Below are 25,708 nucleotides of genomic sequence, written 5' to 3' on the forward strand. Positions count from 1 at the left end.
ACAAAGATGAGCAGAGGGCTGGAGCACCTCGCCTATGAAAACAGGCTGAAGGGTCTGGGCTTGTTCAATCTGGAAAAGAGGAGGCTATGAAATGACCTCATTGCAGCCTTCTAGTATTTAAAGGGAGATTACAAACAGGAGGGTGGCCAACTTTTTACGGTACTGGATAGTGATAGGATGGGGTAATAGTTTTAAACTAGAGGAAGGGAGATTTAGTAATCTAAATTAGGGGAAAGTTTTCCTAAGAAGATATTGAGGTGCTGGAACAGGCTGCCCAGAGAGGCTGTGGATGCCTCATCCTTGGAGGTGTTCAAGGCCAGGTTGGATGGGGCCCTGGGCAACCTAATCTAGGCTTGATCTAACGGTTGGCAACCTTGCCTGTGGCAGGGATTTGGAACTTAATGATCCTTGAGGTCTCTTTCAATCCAATCCAAGACATTCTATTACTTTGTGATTGATTCTATGAAGGAAAATATTTCTTAGCATTGGATTTACTTTTTTTTTTTTTTTCCTTCCTAGGCTTTTGTGACTGAAAAGCATGAATCCAACAAGGTCATTGCATTTGAGAGAGCTGATCTCCTTTTTATTTTCAATTTCCATCCGCATGAAAGTTATGTGGACTACAGAGTGGGTGTTGAAGTTCCAGGAAAATATCCTTTTCTTACTCTTTCATTTCTGCAAAGAAACTTACTTAATTAGCATGGATGTGTATATATATAAATATAAATGTATATATGTTTTCTAATATTAATGCAAACTGTAACTAGAAGGTCAGACATCACTTACTCCTCATCAGTAGAGTCTTGCTTTAATTCTTAGTGCACAACAAAAGCAATTACTAGAAGTTTATTGTCTTCATGAGATCATTTTGTAGAACACAAGTAAAAGTAAAGCTTTAAAGGCTCCATTTGAAAATTTATTTGTGAATCTTCCTCTCTCCCCTCACCACCACCCCCCCCCCCCACACACACACACCCCAAAGTATTGCATAGAAATCAAGGAACTCCTGCTTCTTAAATTACAGAAGCTGACCACAGTAAGATGCACATGCTTGCACAAGGAAATGCGTTAGTTTGAACCTCCCGGAAGATTGTGCAATTTCTGTTTTATAATTGGGGGGACTGAGAATGTGCTTTTAGCTCAGCTGAGAAACAGTAAATGATTAATCTCAAGTAATTGGCTGGTTTTGCTTGTGTCCAAATCCAGTTTTTCAAGTGCATTGACAAGTGAAGTCTAATGAATCTTGTTGTGTCATTTTAAAGTACTGCAGCTCCTGATTTTTTATTTTTTATTTTTTTAATTAGTAGTTTCAGCAAACTGTTGCTGTATTTGAGTTGCCTTTGTGCAGTGTGGCACCTTATTACTTGAGTACTGCTTGAATTTACTGGCAGGAGCTCAAAAAAATTGCAGGATTCTGGTTTAGAAACATCAGGTCAAATCCTTTTTCACTACTGTTCTCTGCTGCCTGTATGGTCCTAGCTGAGCTCCTAGTAAAGATAGAATGGAGTAATAAATTGGATTAGTAAAACCTTAACCTGATGCTGTGAGATATACCAACACTTCACTGTCACAGGTATTGGAGAGGCTAGAAAGGTGGGTCCAGGTGAACCTGATGAGGTTCAACACGGCAAAGTGCAGAGTTTTGCACTTGGGCCAGAGGAATCCAGGCATCCATACAAACTGGAAGGAGCAGTTCTTGAGAGCAGCCCTGTGGAGAAGGACGTGGGGGTCTTGATAGTTGAAAAACTTAACATGAGCCAGCAGTGTGCCCTTGCAGCTTGGAAGGCAAATGGAATCCTGAGCTCCATCAAAAGAGGGGTGGCCAGCAGGGACAGGGAGGTGATTGTCCCCCTCTACTCTGCCCTTGTGAGGCCCCATCTGGAATACTGTGTCCAAGTGTGGAGCCCCCAGCACAAAAAAGACAGAGAGCTGTTGGAGAGGGTCCAGAGGAGAGCCACAAAGATGATAAGGGGACTGGAGCACCTCCGCTACAAAGACAGGCTGAGGGACCTGGGCTTCTTCAGCCTGGAGAAGAGAAGGCTGCGGGGTGACCTCATTGCAGCCTTTCAGTACCTAAAGGGAGCGTACAAACAAGAGAGGAATCAACTCTTTGAAAGGGTAGATAACTGCAGGACAAGGGGAAATGGTTTTAAGTTGAGGGAGAGAAGATTTAGGTTGGATGTCAGGGGGGAGTTCTTTACAGAGAGAGTGGTGAAGTGCTGGAACAGGCTGCCCAGGAAGGTTGTGATGCCCCGTCCCTGGAGGTGTTCAAGGCCAGATTGGATGGGACCCTGGGCAACCTGGTCTGGGGAGGTTTGTGGCCCTGCCTGTGGCAGGGGGGTTGGAGATTCATGATCCTTGAGGTCCCTTCCAACCCGAGCCATTCTGTGATTCTGTGATATTCACCTATTGTGGTTGTTGCTACCATAGTTCCTCTGTCTTGTATGAAATGCTCTGAGTTTGCAGATGTAAAAGGTGTAAAATCAATTTTAAGGACTACAACACAGAACAATAGATTTAACTTGACTTTTCTGTGATACATGTATAGATAACATTAAACCCAAAACACATTTTGTTGCTCACTTTCTTTCTTTCTTTCTCAAACATACTGGAGTTTCAGTTCTCAGAAATGCTTGAGAAATATTTCAAGAAAACTCACTCTCAAGATCTTCATTTATTTTCTTTCTTCTATTACAAATGTGCTGATGAGGCCTGGGTTTAAGTGCAATTTCGTATGAGTCTGCTTCCCTAGCTTCATTTTCTGCTGTGTACTAAGTGAATTAAATACCCCAGCTTTATTTTTGCACGTGTACTTAAATGTGCTATGTACAGTTTTTCAAAAATTTTGCTCTGTATCACATACAACAAAGATGGCACTAAGCTGTGCTCAGTCACTTTTGAAACTGATCTTTCATTATGTTTAGGAAACTATTTTTATGATTAGCCTGTTGACTAAATATTTTATATAAGCAGTCTTCTGGGTTTTTTTTAACCAGTGCTCTAAATTTTTCAGTCATTTTGGAAGCATTTCATGAATCTATTTTACAGCACCAGAATTTCCTTTGTCCTTAGGCATTTGTTGTTTGTGTAGGATTCTGAATGCATTGCTCCTGTTTCAGCTGAGACTGCTCTGTAGTAGTTGTTGAGAAGCAAATTGCAAAATCTGGCTTTCACTGCTTTTGCTTTGCAGATCACAAGGCCCAGTTGGATTTCAGTAAGTTGGTCTGAGAGTAGTTCACTCTGGTCATTAAACAGCTTCCTGTACTGTTTCTTGGTGAGCAGAACAGTCGATGCAGATTGATTTTTTCATTTTCATTAAGCAAGTGGAAATTTACTGGGAAATGTTTGTTTTTCACTTAGTGGTAGCTGATCACATTTTTTCAGATGCTTTTTAAAAAAAATTTAATTCACTGACAATCATATGAGAAACAGCAGCTCAAATATATATAAAACAAGCATGTTATAAAAAAATCATAAAGATAATTCATAGCAGGGGGTTGGAACTAGATGATCTTAAAGTTCCCTTCCAACTCAAACCATTCTATGATTCTATGATGTTTCATATTTACAGTTTACATTACATATTTATTTTAATATGTTACTCTCAGTACACATTGTTTTTTTTTTTTTAAGTGAATGCAATATATAATTTTACTTACAAAATATATTACAGGTAGTTTAAATGTAAAAGGCCTTTGTTAAGTCATAAAGATACGTAGTAACTTTTCCGTTCACTGAACTGAGTTTTTAAGGCTAGTAGAACAGCCAGTTATAAACACTTCATCTGCATTTATTAGAGATGTTTTGTTGTACTCATCCCTCCCACACTAATCAAATAGTGAAATTTTTAGTTCACATTAGCTGCCTCCTCTGGTAGAGCTGAGGGTTCTTGGTGCAGTCATTCTACTACTTTTCTATAAAACATGCACCCCTTTACCTCAGGGCTTTGTTCATTTGATTAAGAAAGTGTCTTGTTTTACTCTGCTATACTGCTCACAACACTCAGTGGAACTAGTGAGCTTTTTGTAAAGTAGTAGTCTTATTTGAGAATTCCAAATATTGATTCTTCCCATCAAGTCACCTTCTCAACAATCCTTCTCCTGGTAGTTTTATTCTACGTCAGTTTAGTGTATGAGCAAGGTGAGTGAACTTTGGGAATTAGCTATTGCCAACTGTATCACAGCCTGATTAATGTATTTTTACATCTGAAAACAGGAACCTTCTCTTCTTTACAGTAGGATTTTAAAGATGTGAATCATTCCAAATAACATGTGCGCTATCTCTTGCGATATATCTTTCTACAAGCTGTGGCTTCTGAAGTGCCTGTTGCTAGTACAGTCTGTGGGCAGTAAGTTGTTCATAAATACCTTCAACATATCTGTTTTTTGTTCCTGTTCTGTATAGGTAAAAGCCAAGCAATATTAAATCTAACAGTTACATTATTTATGTCCTCTTCATTGGTAAACAAATGTAAAAGCAATCCATTATTGCTATGTGTAAAACGTTTGCTTTTCTACTGCTCCAAGGAAAGCCCTGGAGTTGTGGAACTGCCATGACCAGGTAGTGCCTGATCAGCATATTAGGGAACTACTGAAATCCTAGTAGTAGCTGGTATGAGATGTGTGTAATTGTTAACACTTCTCTGAATCTGAGCTCCAAAGCAGAATCATGTTCTTGATTCTTGAAATCATGAAGGATTTGCGTTTATATTTAGAACTGAAAGTTAGGAGTGGTTATCAACAACAGAAGATCATAGAAACTCTTCTCTATACCCTAGTTAGCCAGGAGAGCTAACAATTGTATCTTCATTTCTTTTGAGCATGTTGGAAGCTGTTCTTGATGGAGTTTTCTAAACTACTCACCATAAACAGCTTCCTTTGAATAATACTTTGCATCAGCTTATAGACAACAAAAAAATCATGAAGGTTTATTCTTGCATTTTTAGTGTTCAAACATTTGTAGTACAGAAACAGTGCAAAACTGTTTATAATAACAATTTTTAACTGGAATGTAACCCAAAGTTAGCAACTGCTATTACTCTCCTATTCTACTTTCAGCATCTTCTCTTCTGCCTGCCAACATTCAGCTGACCTATGATTAGTATCTATTTTCTTTAGAGATGCTGGGGTGTTTTTCATGCTGAACCTTTTTTTTTTTCTTTCTAACTCTTGTCCTGCAATTAGAGCAGTGAATTTTATGTGTAGTCTTGTAACTTTTAACCTGAGATTTTATGAGATGTATATCTTATAAATAGGAAGTGTTGTCACATGTGACCTTCAAACATCAGAACAGCTTCTCCACTTCTGAGAGCAGTTCTTTCCTCTCCCTTTGAAACTTAAACATAAAGCAGAAATAAAAGACAAGAGCGTATTGTTATTCTGTGTTGTTCTTATTTTAAGAAATGAGTGGATTTTTTGCTTGGTAACTCTGAGAGGCAATTTGCTGAGTAAGCCTTAAGAGGCAGCTACTATAATGCACTGATTAAAATCTTTTTAATAAAAGGTTTATCTGAATGACACAGAATTGTAGGAAGTATAGTGATGATCACTCCACTTACTCATACCTGGGTTTCTAATCTGTTTAGTGGATTGGATTAACCAGATTTATGTCTTAAATTTATCAGTATTAAGCGGATGGCTGTGACACATACTCAAAGAAATGTGTATATAACAACACTGTTGTTATTTATAGCTTGTCAGGTATGCTGTTAGTTACATTAAAGGATACAGAGCTTCCTGACGCTCTGGCATTGGCATTGTTTTTGTAGTCATTTGGCTGTTGTTATCTCATTGAAGATGTCATCCTTCTGTCAGCAGTTCTTTGTAGGCTATTGGTGTAGCAAACTTCACTTGTTCTTTTGTAAGAGAAGTCATAGTAGACTTTGCAGTCCTTCTGGTATTGGTTAGCTTGGACAGTCTTCTTCTGAACAGGCAGCTTAATGAAGACTCACAGCTAGCTTGAAGTCAGTTTTTCTTCCCTTTTGTACCATTGTCTTCTCTGTTGATGTATTTCCCTTAAAAGTGAGTTGCTCAGTTGTACATCTTGTTTGCCTATTATCATGCATCCTAGTGTGAGATGTTCAAAGACTGAGACCTTAATAGTGGACGTGGGCATGAAAGTCTGTGTTGTTAAGCAGTACTGAATCTCAACTAGCATATGTCTGTTTTTCTTGACATCTTATATTGTCATACATTACACTACTAAAATAGAAGGAGATAAAAAATATTGTGAAAAGAAATGGTTACCTCATTACAGGCATTGCCATTTTTAATATAAAATAATGTACCAAAGCATTGTGAAGCTGGGGTGAATGAATATCAAAAAGTCATACAGTTATTGTTGGCAGTTAATATACAGAAAGTCAGAGTTATTGATATGCAGGTAGCTAGATGAGGCCTGAAATATCACAAATATTGTCACTGAAATGCTGCAGAATTATTCTTTAAAAAAAAAAAAAAAAATGTTAACTCAAGCTCTCTGACATTTGCAACCTGCACCAAGAGCTTCTAATGAGCAAATAAGGTCACTTGAATGAGTCACTGGAGTGTGATTGCTGAAGGCAAAGATGCTGCTTTGCAGGCTGCTTTGAAGTGCAGTTATGTAACTGTCCCTGCCTATTAGAATTCAGTGTATATACACCAAATGAAGACAAAGAACTTAATTTAGGATCAGCCAAATGCCAAATTCTATCAAGGTAGTTCATACGTTAAGGTTAATATGTGTGAATAAGAAATATAGCCTACTAATGCATCTTGAAAAAGTTTGATCTGAGTAGCAAAAGCCATGTGTTTATAGCACCATGAATCTGTGTAATTATTAGGGCTGCACGTGCTATTTCTCAATTTCTGTTTTTTTATGTGAAGAAAAGAAGAAAACATTTCTATGCTGAAACTGGAATTCTGCCTCATAAATTATGCTCTTTCAGAAGCCTCTTCATGAGAAACAGGCAGCTTGAGTTAACAAATTATTTCTGCCTAATTTGCTTCAGTTTGGAAATGGAAGAATAGTCAACATCTAGATCATCTGTCTCTAGTTCTGATTGTAGATAAAATTTTGAATGTTAACAGGAAACCATTCATAAATTTCCTCTTTTTTTTTTTCTTTTTCTAATTTTGCCAAGACCTTTCTGTGGTGTAGTGGTTAATTTGATTCAAAGTACAGTTGAATTGTCTGTCTACAGTAAAACTTACCTCTCTTGAGAAAGATGATGGCTGAAAGGCGGCAGAAAAGGAAAAGGAAAGGAGCTTTGGTTTTCATTTAAGTTAATAATAGGAATTTGAAAATAACTTTCCTACTTCTGTAGTAAGATCTATTCCAGTGTGTTACTGTCTCTACTATTAGAATGGTTTCCTTATTGTGCAATTGAGTTCTGTTCAAATACATTTTAAACACTGTTTATTCTTGGTCCCATTTTTATGGAGAAGAGAGATTCTTTCTGTTTAGTTGATACTGCTGTCACTTTTTTGATCTTTTCTTGTTAAAATTTTTCAACCGTTCCTCTGGAATCAGCTTTCTTGAACTTCATTGTCAAAACTGAGTCACAGTTCTGACAGTTTACCAAATCCACAGAGCTATAAAGATTCATGGTCTTGAAAAATTAAATTGTGTGATGTTTATGCCAATGTTTTTCAACCATTTACTTCCTCTCATTTTGTACTATTCCCTACAGTTAAATAGTTCTTATTCCTACTTTTGTAGCTTTTTGCATTTATGCCAGCTGAACTTCCCTCCTTTCACCCTGGACCGTTCTCAAATTTACTGCAGCTCTATGACAAAATGGAAGCAAAAGTATATTTCACCATCTCCAAAATAATAGTAGATTTGTAACAAATGTATTACTAATATGGATAAAATGTGTGAATGGAAACGTGTTTGTGAGATTACTGCCAGAGACAACAAAATAGAAGTTAAAAGAATGATGTGTATTGATAATGGAGATTGTTGTTCCCAGCAGCAAAACAAAGGAATCAGTTTTCTTATCAAGACAGCAGGGTAGATAAGTGTCACCATCTCTGTTGTGGCACAGCTGACTTGTCAGACAACCCTGCATCCTAACAGCAGTGGGATGGCAACAAGATTTAACATATGCTATTCCTTTTCCCATTAGCACAGTAGGAAAGCAGACACATTGCAAGTAAACAAGGATAAGCAGACAGTGAACAGCAATCTTTTCTAACGCTTACAGTGACTGCAGTGAGGAAAATTCCAAAGCAAAGAATAACAACTCAGAACAACTGTAATCTTCAGAGAATGTGAAAGACTTGTCCAATAGCTCCATCCTCATTATGAATCAGGAAGAACCTAAGAGATAGAATGAAGTGTTATTAACTGATGTTTCTTTGTTTTAAGTGTTGTACTTGGACACATGTGATTTGGTATAAGAGTGAGAAAAAATTGTGACAGAATGAATGTGGCTAAATGCAACCTTCTTAAAGATTTCAAAAATAACTCTTTTTCCTTCCTTAAGATTTCATGCTGACTTTTGTTAATGTCAAAAGTCTCATTAAAAATTACTCTGTATTTATTTTCGTTTTTTTTTAATAAGACTTGTTATCTTGCAACAAAATTAAATCAGCAGTTTATCTTCATAGTTATCAGCTGATATGACTTTATATACATCCACGTGTAAATTTGATTGAAGCAAAAAGGTATAGTACTTGTCCTCTTCAGTACTGCATCATTAGTTAACTTACAAATGGCTTCAGCTATCCTGTAAATATTCTGAGCTGAAGATCATCAAGCCAAGATGTTTAATTGAAAACTTGTCTAAAAACTTTTTAATATGCTCTTCCTCAAAGTTGACACCTTAGCCCTCTCAAAAATTTGAAGTGTGTTTAGAGAAGGAAAACAGGTACCCTTTACTGTGAAATCATGCTAATTACCTGGTTTGTTATTGAAATTCAAGAACCATTAAAAACAAACAAAAAGGGATCCTACCAACTATGGGCTTTTTACAGTTCTTCTGGAAGCTTCTCTTATTTTCATCTTTCCTCATTCCATACATGTTGCATTTAAAAAAATGAGTTTTTGTTTTACTTAGTGTGTTTTATTACCAGCATATGATTTTGTCCCTTTAACATCCTTATTATTACCTGGATATTCTTGATCTAGCTTGAAAATCTGCTTTCTGCTTTTTAGGATTTGAGGTGATTAAAAAGTTCATTGTTTAGTCTTATGATCTATGACTGTGTTTATTTGTTTTGTTGTGCATTTTAGTAATTTATAAATTATGATTGTGGCCATAGCTTTTCTTTTACAAGATCGATTCAATGATATAATAATGATTTTCTGTTCTACAGCTGCTTTTCTTTCCTTTTTCATTTTGTTTCTTATCTTCGCTCTTTGGCGAGGAGTCTTCTTCAAATGGTAACATTTTGGCAATGAAAATTGCTGCCAAGACAGCTTATCTGTTCTTGCTTTCTGTAAGTATTTTGCTTTAGCTCTTGTTCATTACTGTTGGCTTTGACTGCTCAAGCCGGCTAATACTTTTTGCGTAATAGTCAGGTAACACCTTCACTGTCATCCTCATGATTTCTATATATCAGTGCTTTTTCCAACAGCTTTTCTGCATAATTTTGAAAAACAGAATGATGTTGTCTTCCCAGATACGTTTTGCTCTTGAATAGGGCATTGTTCCAGTAAATCCAGTCTAAAATCTAAGTTGGAGGAGGTTAAAACCATGGTTCAACTTTATTAGCTGCAAGTCTAATTGCAGGAACGTTGCTTTTCCAAACGGAAACTTTCCACAGTGCACACAGGCAAGCACGTGCTGAAACAGATTGCCCACAAGGTTGAGCAGGCTCAATCTTTAGAGTAACCTTTTTAATATCTTGCTAGACAAAGCCCTGAGCAACTTGGTCTAACCCTGTAGCTGACTTCCAGAGATTCTTTCCAACCTACATGTTTGATGATCCCAGTTTTCCCGTAGGCTGTCTTATGATGCTGTTTTCTACTCTCTTGTGTGAGTGTAAAGTCCTGTGGTAAGTGGGGGCATCTCTCTTACCTAGATGAGCTGTTTTTTCTAATTAGCTTGCATCTATTTAGCTTCCATAAGTAGCAGCTTTGTGTTATTTCTGTAAGCAGAGTTCTTAAAGATGAGTAAACATAAGTAAATAATTGGAACCAACTTAAATTTGGGAAACGCACTCTTGATCATGCCAGAGCACTCTCAAAATTGATTTTAAACAAATTGAAGTAATGAAATATCTAAATGGAACTATGAAATTACAAACAGAAGGGAAATCAGCTTTTTACAGGGGTAGATAGTGGTAGCACAAAGGGGACTGGTTTCGAACTAAAGGAGGAAATATTTTTATTAGATGTCAGGGAGAAGTTTTTTCCACAGAGAGTGGTGAGGTGCTGGCACACGCTGCCCAGAGAGGTTGTGGATGTCCCATCCCTGGAGGTGTTTAAGACCAGGTTGGATGGGGCCCTGGGCAGCCTGATATAATGGTTGACCCAGTGGTTGGCAACCCTACCCACAATCAGGGGACTTGGAACTTGAGGATCCTTGAGATCCCTTTCAACCCAGGCCAATCTATGGTTCAACATGAAAAGGTGCTTGTGGTAGATTTCTTAATTTTTCAGGACTTCAGTTAACAAAAAACACATTGCTTTCGTAAGGGCTCTGTTGAATCTGGGATGTTTTTCTTCGTTTATAAGCTTCTGAGTCAAATTCTGTATTTCACATCTTCAACCTTTATACATATAACTTGAATATTCAGATGTCATGGAAAGAATACTGAAGTATTTTCCTGTTAATTGTTTTTCTTCTCTAGGGAAAGTTTTGTGTATGCTTTTTGTACTATCTTACTAACTTAAGAATGCATACTCAGTTTCAAATTCTGTTAAACTGATTTAAAAACAAACAAATAAAAGACACAAAAAAACAGATCTACAGGTGGCATTCTTTGAGCACCAAAATGGTGTAGAACTGTAAATTGAAGCACAGTAAGGGTTGATGGATGAGATTTACTCCAAAAGTGTACTTCCAGGACTTCTGAAATGTTGAGGTTGATGCACCTTCTCATTCCCCTACATCTCATTATCTGATGATAATGAGAATCTGTCCACTTACAAAGAGTAAACATATAAGATAAAAGTTATTTGTGGTAAACAAAAAGGCACTTCTAAAGCACTGCACTTCAATTTTTTAATATAGGACTTCTCTAATTCTTTGTGTAACCAGTTTTAGCTTTGGAGAAAGAGATAGCAACTTGCTCTAAGAACTGCCCTGAATTGAAGCCATTCTATTTTCATTTTTTCTTAGAATAACCCTGGGTTGCATCTTCAGGGTGAGTAAACAGGTACATACAGCCCTACTTGTTCTCACAATAAAACCACAGTATTTCTCTTCTGCCTTTTGAGAAATTTAAGTAGAGAAAATTAGTATCGTGTCTTATCTGAACCACTGGCTGTATCTAAAGAAGAGAAAAATGTGCCAAAGTAAAAAAGCTATTTCAGATAATGGTGCATTTAAGAACATATGAACTTCTGGTAGTGATTGGTATCTGTGAAGGCTTCAGATGAAATGTGAAATCTGTGAACTTCATATTTCGCCTCTTGTAGTTTTTAATTTTGAATAGACAAATATTGAGAATCCAGGATAAGCTATTTTTGTTTTTGTATTGAAATAGTAAAAGGAAATTTTGGTGCATCCATGACAGATTTCTAATCCACACTTACAAGGGCTGCCTCTTATTTATTTCTGTGCTATTGGCTTAGAGTGACTTTCAATGAGCAAAGTTGGAAAGACATGTAGATTCAGCTTTTCAATGCTGAGTCATCCTACTGCTTTGTTAGTATATTCAGTCTGACCTCTAAGCATCCACTTATTATAATATTGAATTTAGTTTAGATGTAGGCTGCTTGTATGCTAGTTGCTAAAACAAGACAAAAGAGAAATGCTGGTACAATGCTTGGGGGTGGCTTTTGATTCTTATTTCAGATGGGCAAAAGTATTTTACCATACTCTGAAGGATAGATTGGTTGTCATATTTCCAACTTATTAAAGGTTTTCATTTGGATGTTTTTATCTTATGCAATCACTGTGTTCGTAGCTCATAAACTAATTGTACTAAAAAGCAGTTAAAAGCTTTGCATCAGACAGAGTCAGCCTTGATTTTCATCTGCTACACTTAAGGATGATTTTTTAAGTTGCTAAACATACCTTCATAAAAAAACTTCAGTACATCCAACTTGAATAACACCCAAATTCTTTGTCTTTTCAGATGAGAGTGTTAGATAAATGTGTATGGAAACAGTGTCAACTTATTGCTGCTGTTCAGACTTTCTAATTTGATACATCAAGTAACCTGTCGTGTAAGGAATCTCTCTAATAAGACTGCTAAGTATAATACAGAGGACTCAACTGTACTTAAAAACCTGTCATAGATCAAAAACATTCAAATAAAATTATGTGAATTGAACTAGACTATACAGAGAAGAACAGTTTCTTTATAAATATTCAGTAAATCTTACATCATTTTCCAGCTGGTCACTAGAAATTCCTTTCTGCTCTTCTGCAAAGTTCCTAATTATCTGGAGCCATCATCCCCACAATTAACACTGGTATTCTTTTTTCAATACTAAAGGTTGAGGAACAAAATACAAATTATTTCTTTTTATAGTGTGCCTTTACTTGGTGGTGCTTTATGTGTCATTAAGCATGCAAAAGATTAAATTAAAAATCTGTGTTAAAATATGTATTTCAAAATATCATAAAAGCATGGTAATTCAGTAATTAATGTGGTATATAATGACAGACTTTCCATTTCCAGCTCAATCTGTACAAGAGTTCATTGCTTTTACTGTTCTACTTCACTGTAGTAGTTAGGAAATTTACAGTTAGAGAATCAAATTGAACAGAAATTGGGCTTTTTTGAATCAGGGTAGTATTTCCAGCATTCTGTCACTGAAACAAGAGACTTCACTGCAAAATGAAACGCTTCTATTATGTGCTTAATTAAATTGCAAAGCTGTTGTTTAATGTGTCTATGAAGGTAGCATTCTAAAACTTAAATGCTCAATTAATTAATTAATTTTCAAAATTCTGAAATGTGAATGCAACTTTTTTATAAGGTTTAAGTCGGAAGGGAAATGGTCTTGTTTACCAAACTAAATCTTCTTCCTTCTAATTTATGAAGATCTCAGAATGCTTCTGTCCCCATTTTTCAGGATTAACAGTAGTTCTGCCAAATAAGCTGTGTTGTGAGGTGTGGAGAGGCAGTGATTGCCAGAGAGAACTGCTAGACATACTTTGATAGTGTAGATTAAGGACACTGGATAATTTGTTTCAAATTAGTATAGCCATAACAATTGCATTTGCTGTAAGTAGCTTTAAAGGAATCATCAGAGATGTCAGGCCTTTCAGCAATGTTGATGAATTATTAAATTTAATGTATAATGTAGATCATAGTAGCAATGAGTGAAATGCTTGAGGGAGATTTTCCCCTGCCATGTTCATAAAATATACAATGGAATAGTAGCAGCCCTTGTTGATACTGGCTTTGGAAGGATACTGCAAAGTCGGAGCTGTAGTTTGTGGGTATGTTGTGCACGGCAAGAAATGACTGACGATTTGGGCGTGTTTATAAAATAAAGGAGAGGGAGTATATAGTGAGCATACAAGGCACTGAGAATTAAAGCTGATAATGAAGTAAAATTTTCCAACATTTTCTTAAAAGACACTTCTTTCAGAATTTCCACTTTGATTTATTTCCCATTTAACATAATTTTGACACAATACCTTAACAGTCTTTTTAAGTATAAAATCGTTATGGATTCCGATGCTGCAGAATATGGAGGGCATCAAAGGTTGGACCACAATACAGAGTACTTCTCTGAAGAATATCCTCACAATTATCGACCTAATTCAGTTATGGTAAGAAAGATGTTGTATTATTAATCTGAATGATTGAATGATTTTAAAAGTCTTCAGACAAATGGAAACTATTCCAGGAGTATTTCTGTGGTAGGTTTGTTTGCTTTTTAACATTCTGAAATTAGCCTGTGTATGAATACATAGGAGGTGATATTACAGTTTTATCATGGCTAATAATATTATCTGATTTTCTTTGGACATTACCTTTGCATTTGCATGTCATCTTGCACTGTCTTGCATTGCCACATGATATGCATGAAAACCTTCTAATGTACTTTTGAATTGCCTTTTTTAATATAAGCATTTACTTTGTTTTCATGTCTGAAAAACTCCATCTTCATGCTTTCTTAGTGAATAAAGCTATAGAAACTAATTTTTCATTGTTTTCTTAAAATCATTTGCCTAACTTGACAAAGCCTTTATCCTCCTGTTTACAGAAAAACATAGAACAGACCATCTCTATTTGCATCAAGAATGTTTAGTCCTAATTGTTCTGAACAGTGAACAAAGAGTTTCCCTCAAATCACTTCAGATCAACTTCTAATCACTTTGCTTGTACAGTTGTATATACAATTTCTGTTAGCTGAGGTGGTGACTAATCAAAACCAAATCAGTGCCTATTGTCATTACTCTTGAAATCATAATGCCTTACCACAATTAATTTGTAAATCTACCATTTCCCATTCTTTCTATATGTATACAAATGCATGTATGCATATGCTATATATATATATAAGTGCGTGTGTATATATATGTTACACACTTGTATGTATTTTCACTAGTTCAACAGATACTAAGATTCGAAAATGCTATGAACTGGTCAGGCTTCACTGGAAAAGTTCTGAGAATGCTTATGTTGCTGGCCACATTTTTATATCTAAACCATTTAAGTGTGTGAAAATATATCTCTATACACAGGTATATCTGTATACACTAAAATTGTATTATTTTTGTAATGTAACAGACTACAGATACGGAGTATCTATACTGGTATGTGTGTGACAGTCTTCTTCAGTGTCAGAATGGATAAATGATCTTCTGGTGTCACATTTCTTGTGAGATCCCAATTCCTGAGAGTTATTGTACGTTTTAATCTCTGCCTCTCACGCTTTCTTTTACCCTCTTTTGTTACACTCAGAGTACTGACAATTCTTTTGTTGGCATGTTTTAAAATAGTTTTGTTACATTGTGCTTTTATTCTGCTTGGCCTGGAGGATCTTGGGAACATGCTGTTTTTTTAAAGTGTTTGTGTATGACAGTGCCCTTAGATACCCTTAGGTAAGTATCTATTATCATAAGCACTCTAAGAAACTGAGGATCTAAAAGTCCAGTCCTGCAGGTTACACATCAAATTAATGCTCCCAGAATTCTTGCTTCCTGTGTTGAATTCAAGTATGATGCTTTAGTGATTAGAGAGCATTTTAATTAGCTGCCACTAACTTAACTTTTGCAAGCCAATTAACTGTAATTTAGAGTGTATATTTCACATAAGGGCTTTTAGATGATAAGTGCAAATCATTCAAGACAGAAAAAATACAACAAAACTTGAAGGTGCATCTTAACTAGGAGCATGTGGAAGATAAAGCATGTGACAAGCAAAGAAGCAAATGCATTTTTGCAGCATAAGCTGTGGCATGGCAACGGCACTTCTGAGTCAGATAGAAACCCATCCAAGTGGGTCATGACAACTTTCCTTTATGTCCTTCAGCAGTCCAATTCACAGACCAGCTTCAGCCAACACTCCAGAAGATGCCACAAGCGCCTCATAAAGGTAAAATGGTAGTAAGAAGACACAAAGCAAAAGTAATTGGGGGAAAAAAATGTGGAAAATCAGACCAAATCCAGCAAGATATAACACCAAGTAAGAAAGAACAAAAGTTATAGTGAATACTACTAGTTGGTATTTTACAAAAGAAACAAATGTTTTATCATAAGTAGAAATTTAGATCCCAGTTCTTAAATAATCCGTCATCCTTGAGAATTGTTTTAGTCCTGGTTTAACATTAAGAAGTCTAAGCAGATATCTTCCTCTCGATTTTTCTTTTTGATGGCACCACCCCAATGAACTCAGAAAAGGTTTTTTTATTGCACTTCAGCAATTATCTTATTGTTTGTACATAATGCATGTGACATAAGTGTCTAGTTTCAAAAATTTTAGTTCTCCCTTCACCACAAACACATTTTTTATAGTGAAAGATACACTTCCCTTAAGGTGTGCTAGATAAACACTGTCAGTAAAACATACCCACAGGACTATGACAAAATGAAATTACATGCAATAATTCTGCTGCTCAAGTCAAGCTTAAATAGTGCACAAACACGTTATAGAAGTAGGAGATTAGACATGACACAATTCATTCTAGAAATATCACCTAATAAAAGAAATATTCAAAGTGACATTGCAAAATGAGAAGAAAAGAAATGTGAAATACCTGGAGTGAAGAAAACTGAGTGAAGAGTAAACTTTGTAAGCACTACTCAGCACTGTGAAATTTTGCTGATAAATATATGGTAATTCAAGTTCTGTATGAGGCCAGATTTCAAGATCATCATGCATGCCTTGAAAATTCTGTAGGAAAATCTAAAGTATTCTTTGTAAATAATCTCATTTTTCTGTTTCGCTTCTTCCTCTGCTGCGGGTTGTTAACAATTGCATGAAATGCACATAACTTTTCATGTGATCAAACCTTCTTAAAACAAGCTGTTAATCTATTTGTCATTGTACAAAACAACTTTTAAACCATCATATTTTTGTTTGTATTGCTGCCATGGAAAAAAAGGCTTTAATAGTCTTTTTTGAGCTATGTTTGTTGTGGATGCTTCATTTCTGGAGGCATTTTAGGTCAGATTGGATGGAGCCCCGGGCAGCCTGATCTCATGGGTTGCAACCCGGCAAGGGGCAACCAGGTGACAGGGGGCTGGCACTAGGTGGTCTTTGAGGTCCCTTCTAATCCAAGCCATTCTATGTTTTATGACAGATGTGTGCTTTTTCTATGCTTGCATAACCTTCTAGTTTTATATTGTCTTCACATTTCAAATTAACTGCTGCAGATGTGTTTCGACTCCTGTAAGATCCTGCTGCCCCTTTACATTTGTACCTTACCTGATTATCGTAGCTGGATATGAAACTTAGATTTGGGGCAAGGAGAGGGTGGGGGAAGAAAAAAATCTGTTTCTAATAACACTCATCATTCCAAATGTTTTATCAGGCATCTGACGTGATTGGTTTATATTGAAAATGTAATTAGATATCAAAGTGTGTGTTGTAGTAACTTAAGTATTTTTTTTTAATAAAAGTAGTAAGTAAGAAAGAAGTAAGGACTTGTACGGATGTACTGGGTTTTATACATGTTGCACCAACAGAACTGAGTAATAAGTAGTCTAAATGTAAAGTTGCAGACTATGTTATATCATGGGCAAAACAGTATGCAGTTAAAGTGTAATTGTTTAACACATTTCAGTTTTTATATATTCACTTTTCCTGTAGTTCTCATCAGTTCAATTAGCTAAACTAAAAGTGGAAGCTGAAATACTCTTTCTCCCTTTCATTATATCGACTAATAATTATGTAGTTTATTCTAAGAATATCCTTATTGCTGGGTTGGGCTTTTTAACCTTGACCTTAATATATAATACTCAGTGTCAAAGTGCAACTTCATGTCTCCATGAGTCTATTGACAAATTAAAAATATACACATAGATTGAAATGTTCTAAAAGCTTTTAGTGACCTTAGCTTTGAAAATAGTAATTTGAAAAACTTTCATGATAAGGATTTATGTATTGAATTTTAAAAGAATGATGTAATCTTTAACTATTTTCTCCCTTAACATGCATAGATATACAGAATATTTGTATGTATTTTATACTGTATATTTGTTGTTAGAAAATTGACTGTTCTAACTAGGAAGATGAGATAGCAGCAAGATCTTGCTTCTTCGTGGTTAAGATAAATCAACAATAAATTGATAAATTAGTTTGCTTGTATTCATTGATCATTTCAATTCTTCAACAAACAAAAACTCAGAAACAAGTATAATTATTCCAAAGTTAATCTGTTATCCACTTTCATTCAGTCCTATTTTGTTGGACTGCATGTTTGAGTTTGTCAGGATTTAGTTGTCTTTTTGAAGTAACTTTTCTTACGGAAGAGTGCAAAAGATAATAGAAACTTTGAGATAGAGCCTGGAGATCTTTTGCATAAATGAAGCAAGACAGAGAAATGATTTTCTGCATATTCATGCTTTACTGTTGTAAATTGAAAAACAGATTGGAAGGCAGTGCTTCACATTATTTTAAGCATACCTTCCTTTTCATATGCAATATCTAGCAAAATAAAATCTGAAATATAAAGTTCTTTATAACAAGTTGCAGTCAGAAAGGAAAGCTATCATGTACCTTATTCATTGATGGTTAATTATATTCTCAGAATAGTGTCAGCGTCTGACAATTAGTAGTGATACAGAGACATGAGATTGTCCAAGGCCCTCATTTTAATTAAAAGTTTGGGAAAATGTTGGCACAGACTCCTGTGATATTGCCTTCTGCATCCACCAGCTGCAATGTGCACTATCAAATATTTTTCTGCAGCGCCTGATCTAGCTCTGAGTTCCAGTAATTCTCCCATCTGCTGCAAAATGACCTTGAAATGATTTTTAGGACTTGATGTTTTCCAACCCTCAAAGTGGGATGAAGAGTAGTTCATTATGGTTCCAGCCAATTTCAGTTGTGCTTGCACCTGGTACAGAATCTACTCTGATGAATCTGGAAGTAGAAATGTAGTTTGTAGAATTTCTTGCACATGTGTTTTTGGGGTTTTTGTTTGTTTGTTTGTTTCTTTGTTTGTTTGTTTTTTTTTAAATATATATTTAGAGATTGTTATATATTGCAACCCTCCTAAAATATCTAAGGTGAGCTTCATACTTAGAACTGCTGCAATTCACAAATACTTCCTGTATTTTCTACTTCTGTATTCTTAACTATTCTGGTCTCATGTTTCTTGAAATTATCCAGAAAAATAATAAAAACAAAACAAACAAACAAACAAAAAAGTAAGAAATAAGTATTTGAATACTGAAAAGCATTTTATGTATTCCTGTCAAATGGTTGGATGACCAGTTTCTTTTCCCTGTTTCCGCGATAGCCCACATAAACAGAGTATGATCTTGATAGAACACCATGTATGCAGGTGGAAAACAGGTTGCTTGAAAGAAATGTTTTCGTGTGCGTATTATATTCGCTATAATGTATTAGTGCTAGAAATTCTGATCTCTGTGAAATTTGCCTAATTGCAAACACTATGACTGCCTTGCATTTTAAATTGACAAGCGGTATGAAAAGGTCAAAGAGGAGGTAATAAAAAATATGTTGTATGTATTTGACTTACAAACATTTCTGTCCTCAATCATCATCTTTCTTAGCAATTCTACCTGTGAAGTCAATCACAACTATTCCACTTTATTCCCACTGAATACTCCATTGGGAGTAAAAAGACTTTCAATAACTTGATGACTAAACATCTGAAAATTAACTTTGTCGAAAACTTTTTTTCACAGCTGAGTCACCCTAACTGTCCCCGGAGGATCTGATGTTCTCCTTTCTGCATATCCCACTTCCTCCATTAGTAAAGGCCTTATGAATCTCCTGATATGTTTTTTGATGGCTTCCTAAAATACCAGAGTTAGTATGACAGCACAGAGGGTACGAGGTCATAATTAAGCAATTGGTATAAAAAACAAAGGTTCAGTTCATTGAGATATCCAAAGTCTTGACTAGCCTGATTTGACCTCATAGCTGGCCCTGCCTCTTGAGGCCCCTTCCAGTGTGAATGAGACTGTAATTCGGAAGGGGAGAAAGGACTTAGAAGGGCTTGTAGAATGAGCACAGAATGCTTGAAACAACATTCAGAGGATGATACAGTTGAAAGGTAGTCAAGAATTTGATTAGCTATGAATGTATTCTCCTTAATATTCTGTACTTTGTTTTCACATATATCCATGTTCGTCAAGTAAGCCTTGTGAAATGATGAAGAAGACATGAATGAAATAAAAATCTGTGATCAGAAAGGCAGGATATAAGATATAAGGATGTAAACCAAGCAGAAGCTGTTAATTGAAACTATATAATTCAGCAACAGTATATGAAAGGAAAAGCAAGACTAGAAAATACTTCTGTACCTCTCCTCATTGGTGTGTAGAAAAACAAGAAAAATGGCATTTCTCTATGATTTCTTTTAATGATAAATGTCTGGATTTCCTGTTGTGCTTTGAATCAAGATGCTTTTGTATACTGTTACGTGATCTGAACTAGACAGACATTTTGAAGTTGGCAACTGGGGCACAAGGAGGTGAACATCTTAAGAAAGACTTCCAGAAGTCTTTTCTCATTGTCCACATCTCCTGACTTTTAAGAGATGCACTTAGGATAAAAAAGCCTGGGAAAAGGAGATCAAGTTTTTAACTGTTGTGACCAGCATCATGAAGAATAATGCAGTAAGCATGGTGAGAAAGAAACCAGGGATGTTGCTGCTGATAGTTCTACTGAGCTAAAATGGGAAAAACAGTTGTTTTTAAATCTTCTTTTATCATTATTTCTGTAGCTAAATAAAGGTAAAGGAAAGGTAAGCTAGTATAATGTAGTAATACTTCACATTAAATTGTCTGTCTTGAGGTGTTTTTTTTTTTTTCTTAGAACTTCCCTTAACAATAAGTCAGTTATCACTTCTAAAGTGACTTTTGTTTTCATAATTGTTAATTGGGAGTCAGCACCTCAGTAACTGTTCTATGTCATAAATCATAAATCACAAGAACACATATGCTGAACACAGCAATAAAAAATGAAGAGCCACTTGGCAAACTTTATTACATGTGAAAAATAAGGGAATAAGGCAGATAATGAAGGAATATTAAAGCAAGGTGTAGACTATTAAGAGCAAAATCAGAGAGGTCAAAACCTAGTTTGAGTTAAAAACTAGTTAGAGATATAAAGGATGGCAAGAAAGGAGTTCTACAAGTGTGCAGAAAGTGTACAAATATCAGAAGAGATCAAGAAAAAAATGCAAGATCCTTGAGAAGAGGAGGAGTTATGTTTTTTTGTTGTTTTTAAACCTCAGCCTCTGAGGGTAAAGCCTGTTTTCCAACTCTTTTGTGTACCAGTACACTATCAAAAAGAATGTAGCAGCAGCAGAGCAATAGGTTAGAGACACCTTAACGAGGCTGGATAAATGGGATATATGCAGAGATTTGGAAAGATTTCACTAGCATGGTTGCAAGGCTGAAATCATCTGTGAAAAATCATAGTGTCCAGGGGAAAATTTTGGAAACTGAAGAAAGGTTGTAGTAAAAGCAAGAAAAGAAACCTGATGGATCTGGAGGCCAGTGAGCCTTACCTGCTCAGTCTCTTAGGAGATCATGGGCCATATCCCTTTGGAAGGGGATAGGTATGAGTTGATCAGAAGGACAGCTCAGATTTAGTAAATACAAAGCATACCTGATAACCTGGTTGCTTTCTCTGATGAAATATCTAGCTACGTGCATGAGGCTACTACAGTCAATGTTGTAATGTTTAAACTTTGTCTCCTGCAAGGGAAGTACAAGCTGAATGGGAAGATTGTTACGCACATTGAAATCTGGTTGGGCTGCTGCACTTTTAGTAGTCGGAGGTTCAATGTCCAGGTATTGACTGATAGGAAGAAGACTGCTGTAGCAATTACTGCCAGGGCTGGTGCTGTTTGATGGAGTCTTTAATAGTAACAAAGCACATCCCCAGCAGATTTGTAGACGACACTGAATTAGGGTCAGTCATTGATAAATTGAATGTTAGAGGTCCAATCCAGATGCGTCTTAATAAATCTGAGGATTTAGCCAATAGAAAAATCAATGAGAAAAAGATCAGGAGAAGACTCCCATGTACTAGTAAAGATTAAAAAACCAGTATGCTGAGTAGGAGACCTCATAAGAACTGTTTATGCTGGATATCAGATTGAATTGATTGGACTTTGTCACAGACACCTATCATAAAATGCCAGATCTCATCTTCATTAATGCATTTCATTGTGTTGGAGTAGTTGTTAAAATACTTTAATATAACTTGGACAGTCTTAAAAACAAGTGAACAAAAAATATACATAATGGCTTACCTAGGAAATACAGAAAGAAACATGGTTGCCATTTTCTTCAGTATTTAAAGAAGATAGAACTGAGTAGTACAGGAGAAGCATGGATGTGTGTGTCTGGGGATGATGGCCTTTTATTGTATGCTGTTGCAAATTTATTTTTCTACAATATGGAGTACTATATGTATGTGTTTTGATATGATCAGAACAATGGATTAAAATACAGTAAGCAAACAGTTCTTGATCTAAATTTGATAGAGAAATGAAAATGTATGTATTGTCAATAATTAAGGCATGCTTTTATTTGCTTTTAGCTAGGATTTATCTATTCTTTATATGTTAAAATGTATCTGGACTTAAATACAATCAGATGCTTGCATTTCAGTTTATCCTGTCAGTAATGGATTTCTTTCTTTTTTTTTTTTTTTTAATTTTTATTTTTTTAATTGTACCATTTGATGGCAAATTCTAGCATGGGCAGAAAATATGCAAAATGCTATCTCCTATTAAATGTTATTGAATTATATGAATTACAAATTCAAGACGTTGTAGTAAATTGTAGGTTGTAGTAAATTACTTAGAGACCAATAATCTAGATAATTTAAGTTTCTTGTCAGCTTTTCCAATGCACTGATTTTTTAATTTTTTTTATTCACATATGTCACTATTTCTACCATAGTTCTTTTTTTTTTTTTTTTTTTTTTTTTTTTTTTTTTTTTTTTAATTTATATCCTGACTTTACAGAATTATTTAAGGTTCAAGAACTTTTATAAGCTACTAATTAGGCAGGATGCTGTGATCCACATGGAGGTAGGTGTGAAAGATAGACTAACTTGATCGTATACTTAAAATTTTTACCCTTCATAAATGAGTCTTTCAAAACAGAAATAATACTAAGTTTGGAATTTTCTCTTCCACTTCCCTTCTTCAAAGGAGAGATCCAAATTATATTCTGACAAAGGCTAAGAAATGCAGCTCATATGTCAACGGGTGAATGAAATTGCACACAGTCCCCCAACCTTAAACCCATTCTACTTAATGTCTTCATTACAAATACACTTCACTATACAGAGTAATTTTATAGTTTTGACAAAGCAGTCAAGATTTTCCAGTAAATTCAGAAAATATTGTGAAGTACTCCAATAAACCATTGAACAATCTGAAGACATAAACTTATTAACTGTTGGAAGACAGTATGTGAATTGAGGTTGTATTGTATTTTCATGTTTTAATAGCTGCCTTCTCTACTAACCTGTGTTTTCTAAACAACAATAATTATATGCTCAAGAGTATTGCATTGCAATAGTGCAAACAGAAGTGAATATTGTATCAAATAATCAGCTGCCTGAAGGATTTGCATCTAGCCAAAAATAAATTTATAATATGCTGATTGTGGACCATCCTAGATGAGCTCACACCCCTTGAAGCGAATGTTCAAACAAAAGCATGTTAGCTCAATAAAGCAGTATTGACTAGTCTGGTCAACTTGAAGCACAAGGGAGCAGTTCATACAGATATAGCTTCAATTAAAGCCACCTTAAATTTTATCTCTTGATGTTGGGGGTTTAGTATAATTTAGTTAACTCTGAGAGGGCATACCTTTCTGTAGTACAGCTTTATGCTGTTCACATGTTTTCAATATGATTAAGAATTGCTTGGAGAACATTGAATGCTTGTTCCTCTGGTTGTTTCTGTATTTACTAGTTGCAACAGATGAGATGTAATTTCACAGAATCACAGAATCACAGAATCACAGAATCACCCGGGTTGGAAGGGACCCCAAGGATCATGTAGTTCCAACCCCCCTGCCTAGCAGGGCCACCAAACATACACATTTAGATCAGGTTGCCCAGGACCCCGTCCAACCTGGCCTTAAACACGTCCAAGGACGGGGCATCCACAACCTCCCTGGGCAGCCCGTTCCAGGGCCTAACCACTCTCCTTGTAAAGAACTTCCCCCTAACATCCAACCTAAATCTTCCCTCCTCCAACTTAAAACCATTTCCCCTAGTCCTGCTATTGTCAGCCCTTTTGAAGAGTTTTCAGAATTTTTGAAGGTCACTTTAAAAATTTGGCTTCTGGTTTTTGTTTTGTTTTTTTTTTAATTTGTTTATTTTTTCTTCAAAACACAGGTAGTGTATAATCTAACCAGTACACCACTACTGCCAGGCTGCCAAAGGAGTTCAGTAATTACAGATATGATGGCTCTTAGTCTGGACAGAGAAGGAGTGTGTATGACTAGGAGGAAATCAGGAAAAGAATAGAGAAAATAAAGCAAAATGTGTGGGGATGTGTTTTTACACAAGTGGTAGTTAAACGTGATGAAAGAAAAGAAGAGGCTGGGGAAGCTTTGGAGATTGAGTGCCAGAAGTGGGAAGAGTAAAAAGTTAGAAATCTGGACTGGGAAAGATGAAAGTTTTGCTGGATCCTGAGTGAATAATCTTTCAGATTTCACCTCATGAAAAATGGGCAATCTTTCCAACCTCTTTGGTCACATTTTTTTTTAACATTCCCTTCACCCAGATGTTCTGAATTCTTTTAAAACAAAGTAACAGGAATTATCTAATGCTTGTGTAATATTGCTATTTTTAAAAAATTGTATTCCTACCAGTGGAATGAATACTTAATGTACAATTGAGAATATTCCTTGCTCATGCCCTAGTGGTTTTCTTATTTCTTATAGTTTTGTGTAGGCCTTAGAGGCAATTACACTGATAAATGATATAAGTTGATCAGACTAGGAAGCAATGTCATAGCTGATTTTTCTGTTTTAGTAAAAAGACCACCAAGTCAATAAACATTAGAACCTATGTTTAATTTTCCAAGGTATGGAAATGTTTGACTAAAGTAATAAGCTTGCAATTGAATCTCTTCCTGACAAGCAGAAAAACAAGCAGAAAATTCTTATCAATCTAAATATAATATATTACTCAAATTCCAAAATTGTACCTAAAACCAGTTCTAAAATTTTGATTGACATTGTACTGGTGGAGTGATTCCACAATACTCTTAGATTCTCATTTGGTGCAAGTTGACTTTATAGGCACTGAGATAATACATTTCTCCTAAGATCTGTTATATTATTGACCTGGCTATAACGGAATTGATATATCCTCTATTAATGTCAGTCTTTGTTGGCTTAACCAAAGTAACTTCTTAAGAATATTTTCTTAGAAAAATTATTCCCTTTAGCTCCTTTCCATTTTCATCGTATCAACTCAGAGTGCTGAATTTCTCAATACACAATTTAAAAATCTTGGCATTATCTATACATTCTGAGCTAGTTCATTAAGTATTTCCTCCCCTGAACAGTGGAGCTATTTATCACTGAAACCTTAGGGGAAATCATTATGTTCACTGCCTTTCAAGAAGCACTGGACATGGCTCTGTCTGATTCAATGAAGATCAGCTGTTCTTTTCTTTTTTCTCCTTTTCTTAAAGCTCTTTGCTCTGTTCCTTCATTCTGTTTTTGAAAACTATGAAAGCCTTTCATGCCATCAAGCTCTAGTTTGCAGATAACATAGTTGAAATTGTGGGATATTAGATATTCCACAGGGATGGAGAGTAGTCTAAAGGAGGATGTTGTCAGAATGAAGCCGATAATCTTCAATCTTGTGTTACCTTTTATAATTGCGTTTTTATTGACTTGTTCAGCAAACACATTCATACACTTGACAATTGATGGAGTACCATATATCAAGGTAATTGGTAGGTA

At 35.5% G+C, this 25,708-nt stretch overlaps 1 protein-coding gene across 3 annotated transcripts in view; it reads left to right on the forward strand.

Annotated features, from left to right (window-relative positions):
- Positions 1 to 25,708, forward strand: part of GBE1 (1,4-alpha-glucan branching enzyme 1) — a 152,786-nt gene that overhangs the window by 124,276 nt on the left and 2,802 nt on the right. The window contains exons 14-16 of one of the 3 annotated variants that reach the window (XM_048933938.1): positions 520 to 648; positions 13,763 to 13,882; positions 15,591 to 15,653. In XM_048933938.1, coding sequence (XP_048789895.1) covers positions 520 to 648; positions 13,763 to 13,882; positions 15,591 to 15,653 — 312 coding nt within the window. The remainder of the gene's footprint in view (positions 1 to 519; positions 649 to 13,762; positions 13,883 to 15,590; positions 15,654 to 25,708) is intronic. The other 2 variants (XM_048933939.1, XM_048933940.1) reach the window with 2 other exon arrangements.

This window comes from Lagopus muta, chromosome 1 (assembly GCF_023343835.1).
Source record: "Lagopus muta isolate bLagMut1 chromosome 1, bLagMut1 primary, whole genome shotgun sequence".
NCBI classification, from domain to species: Eukaryota; Metazoa; Chordata; class Aves; order Galliformes; family Phasianidae; genus Lagopus; species Lagopus muta.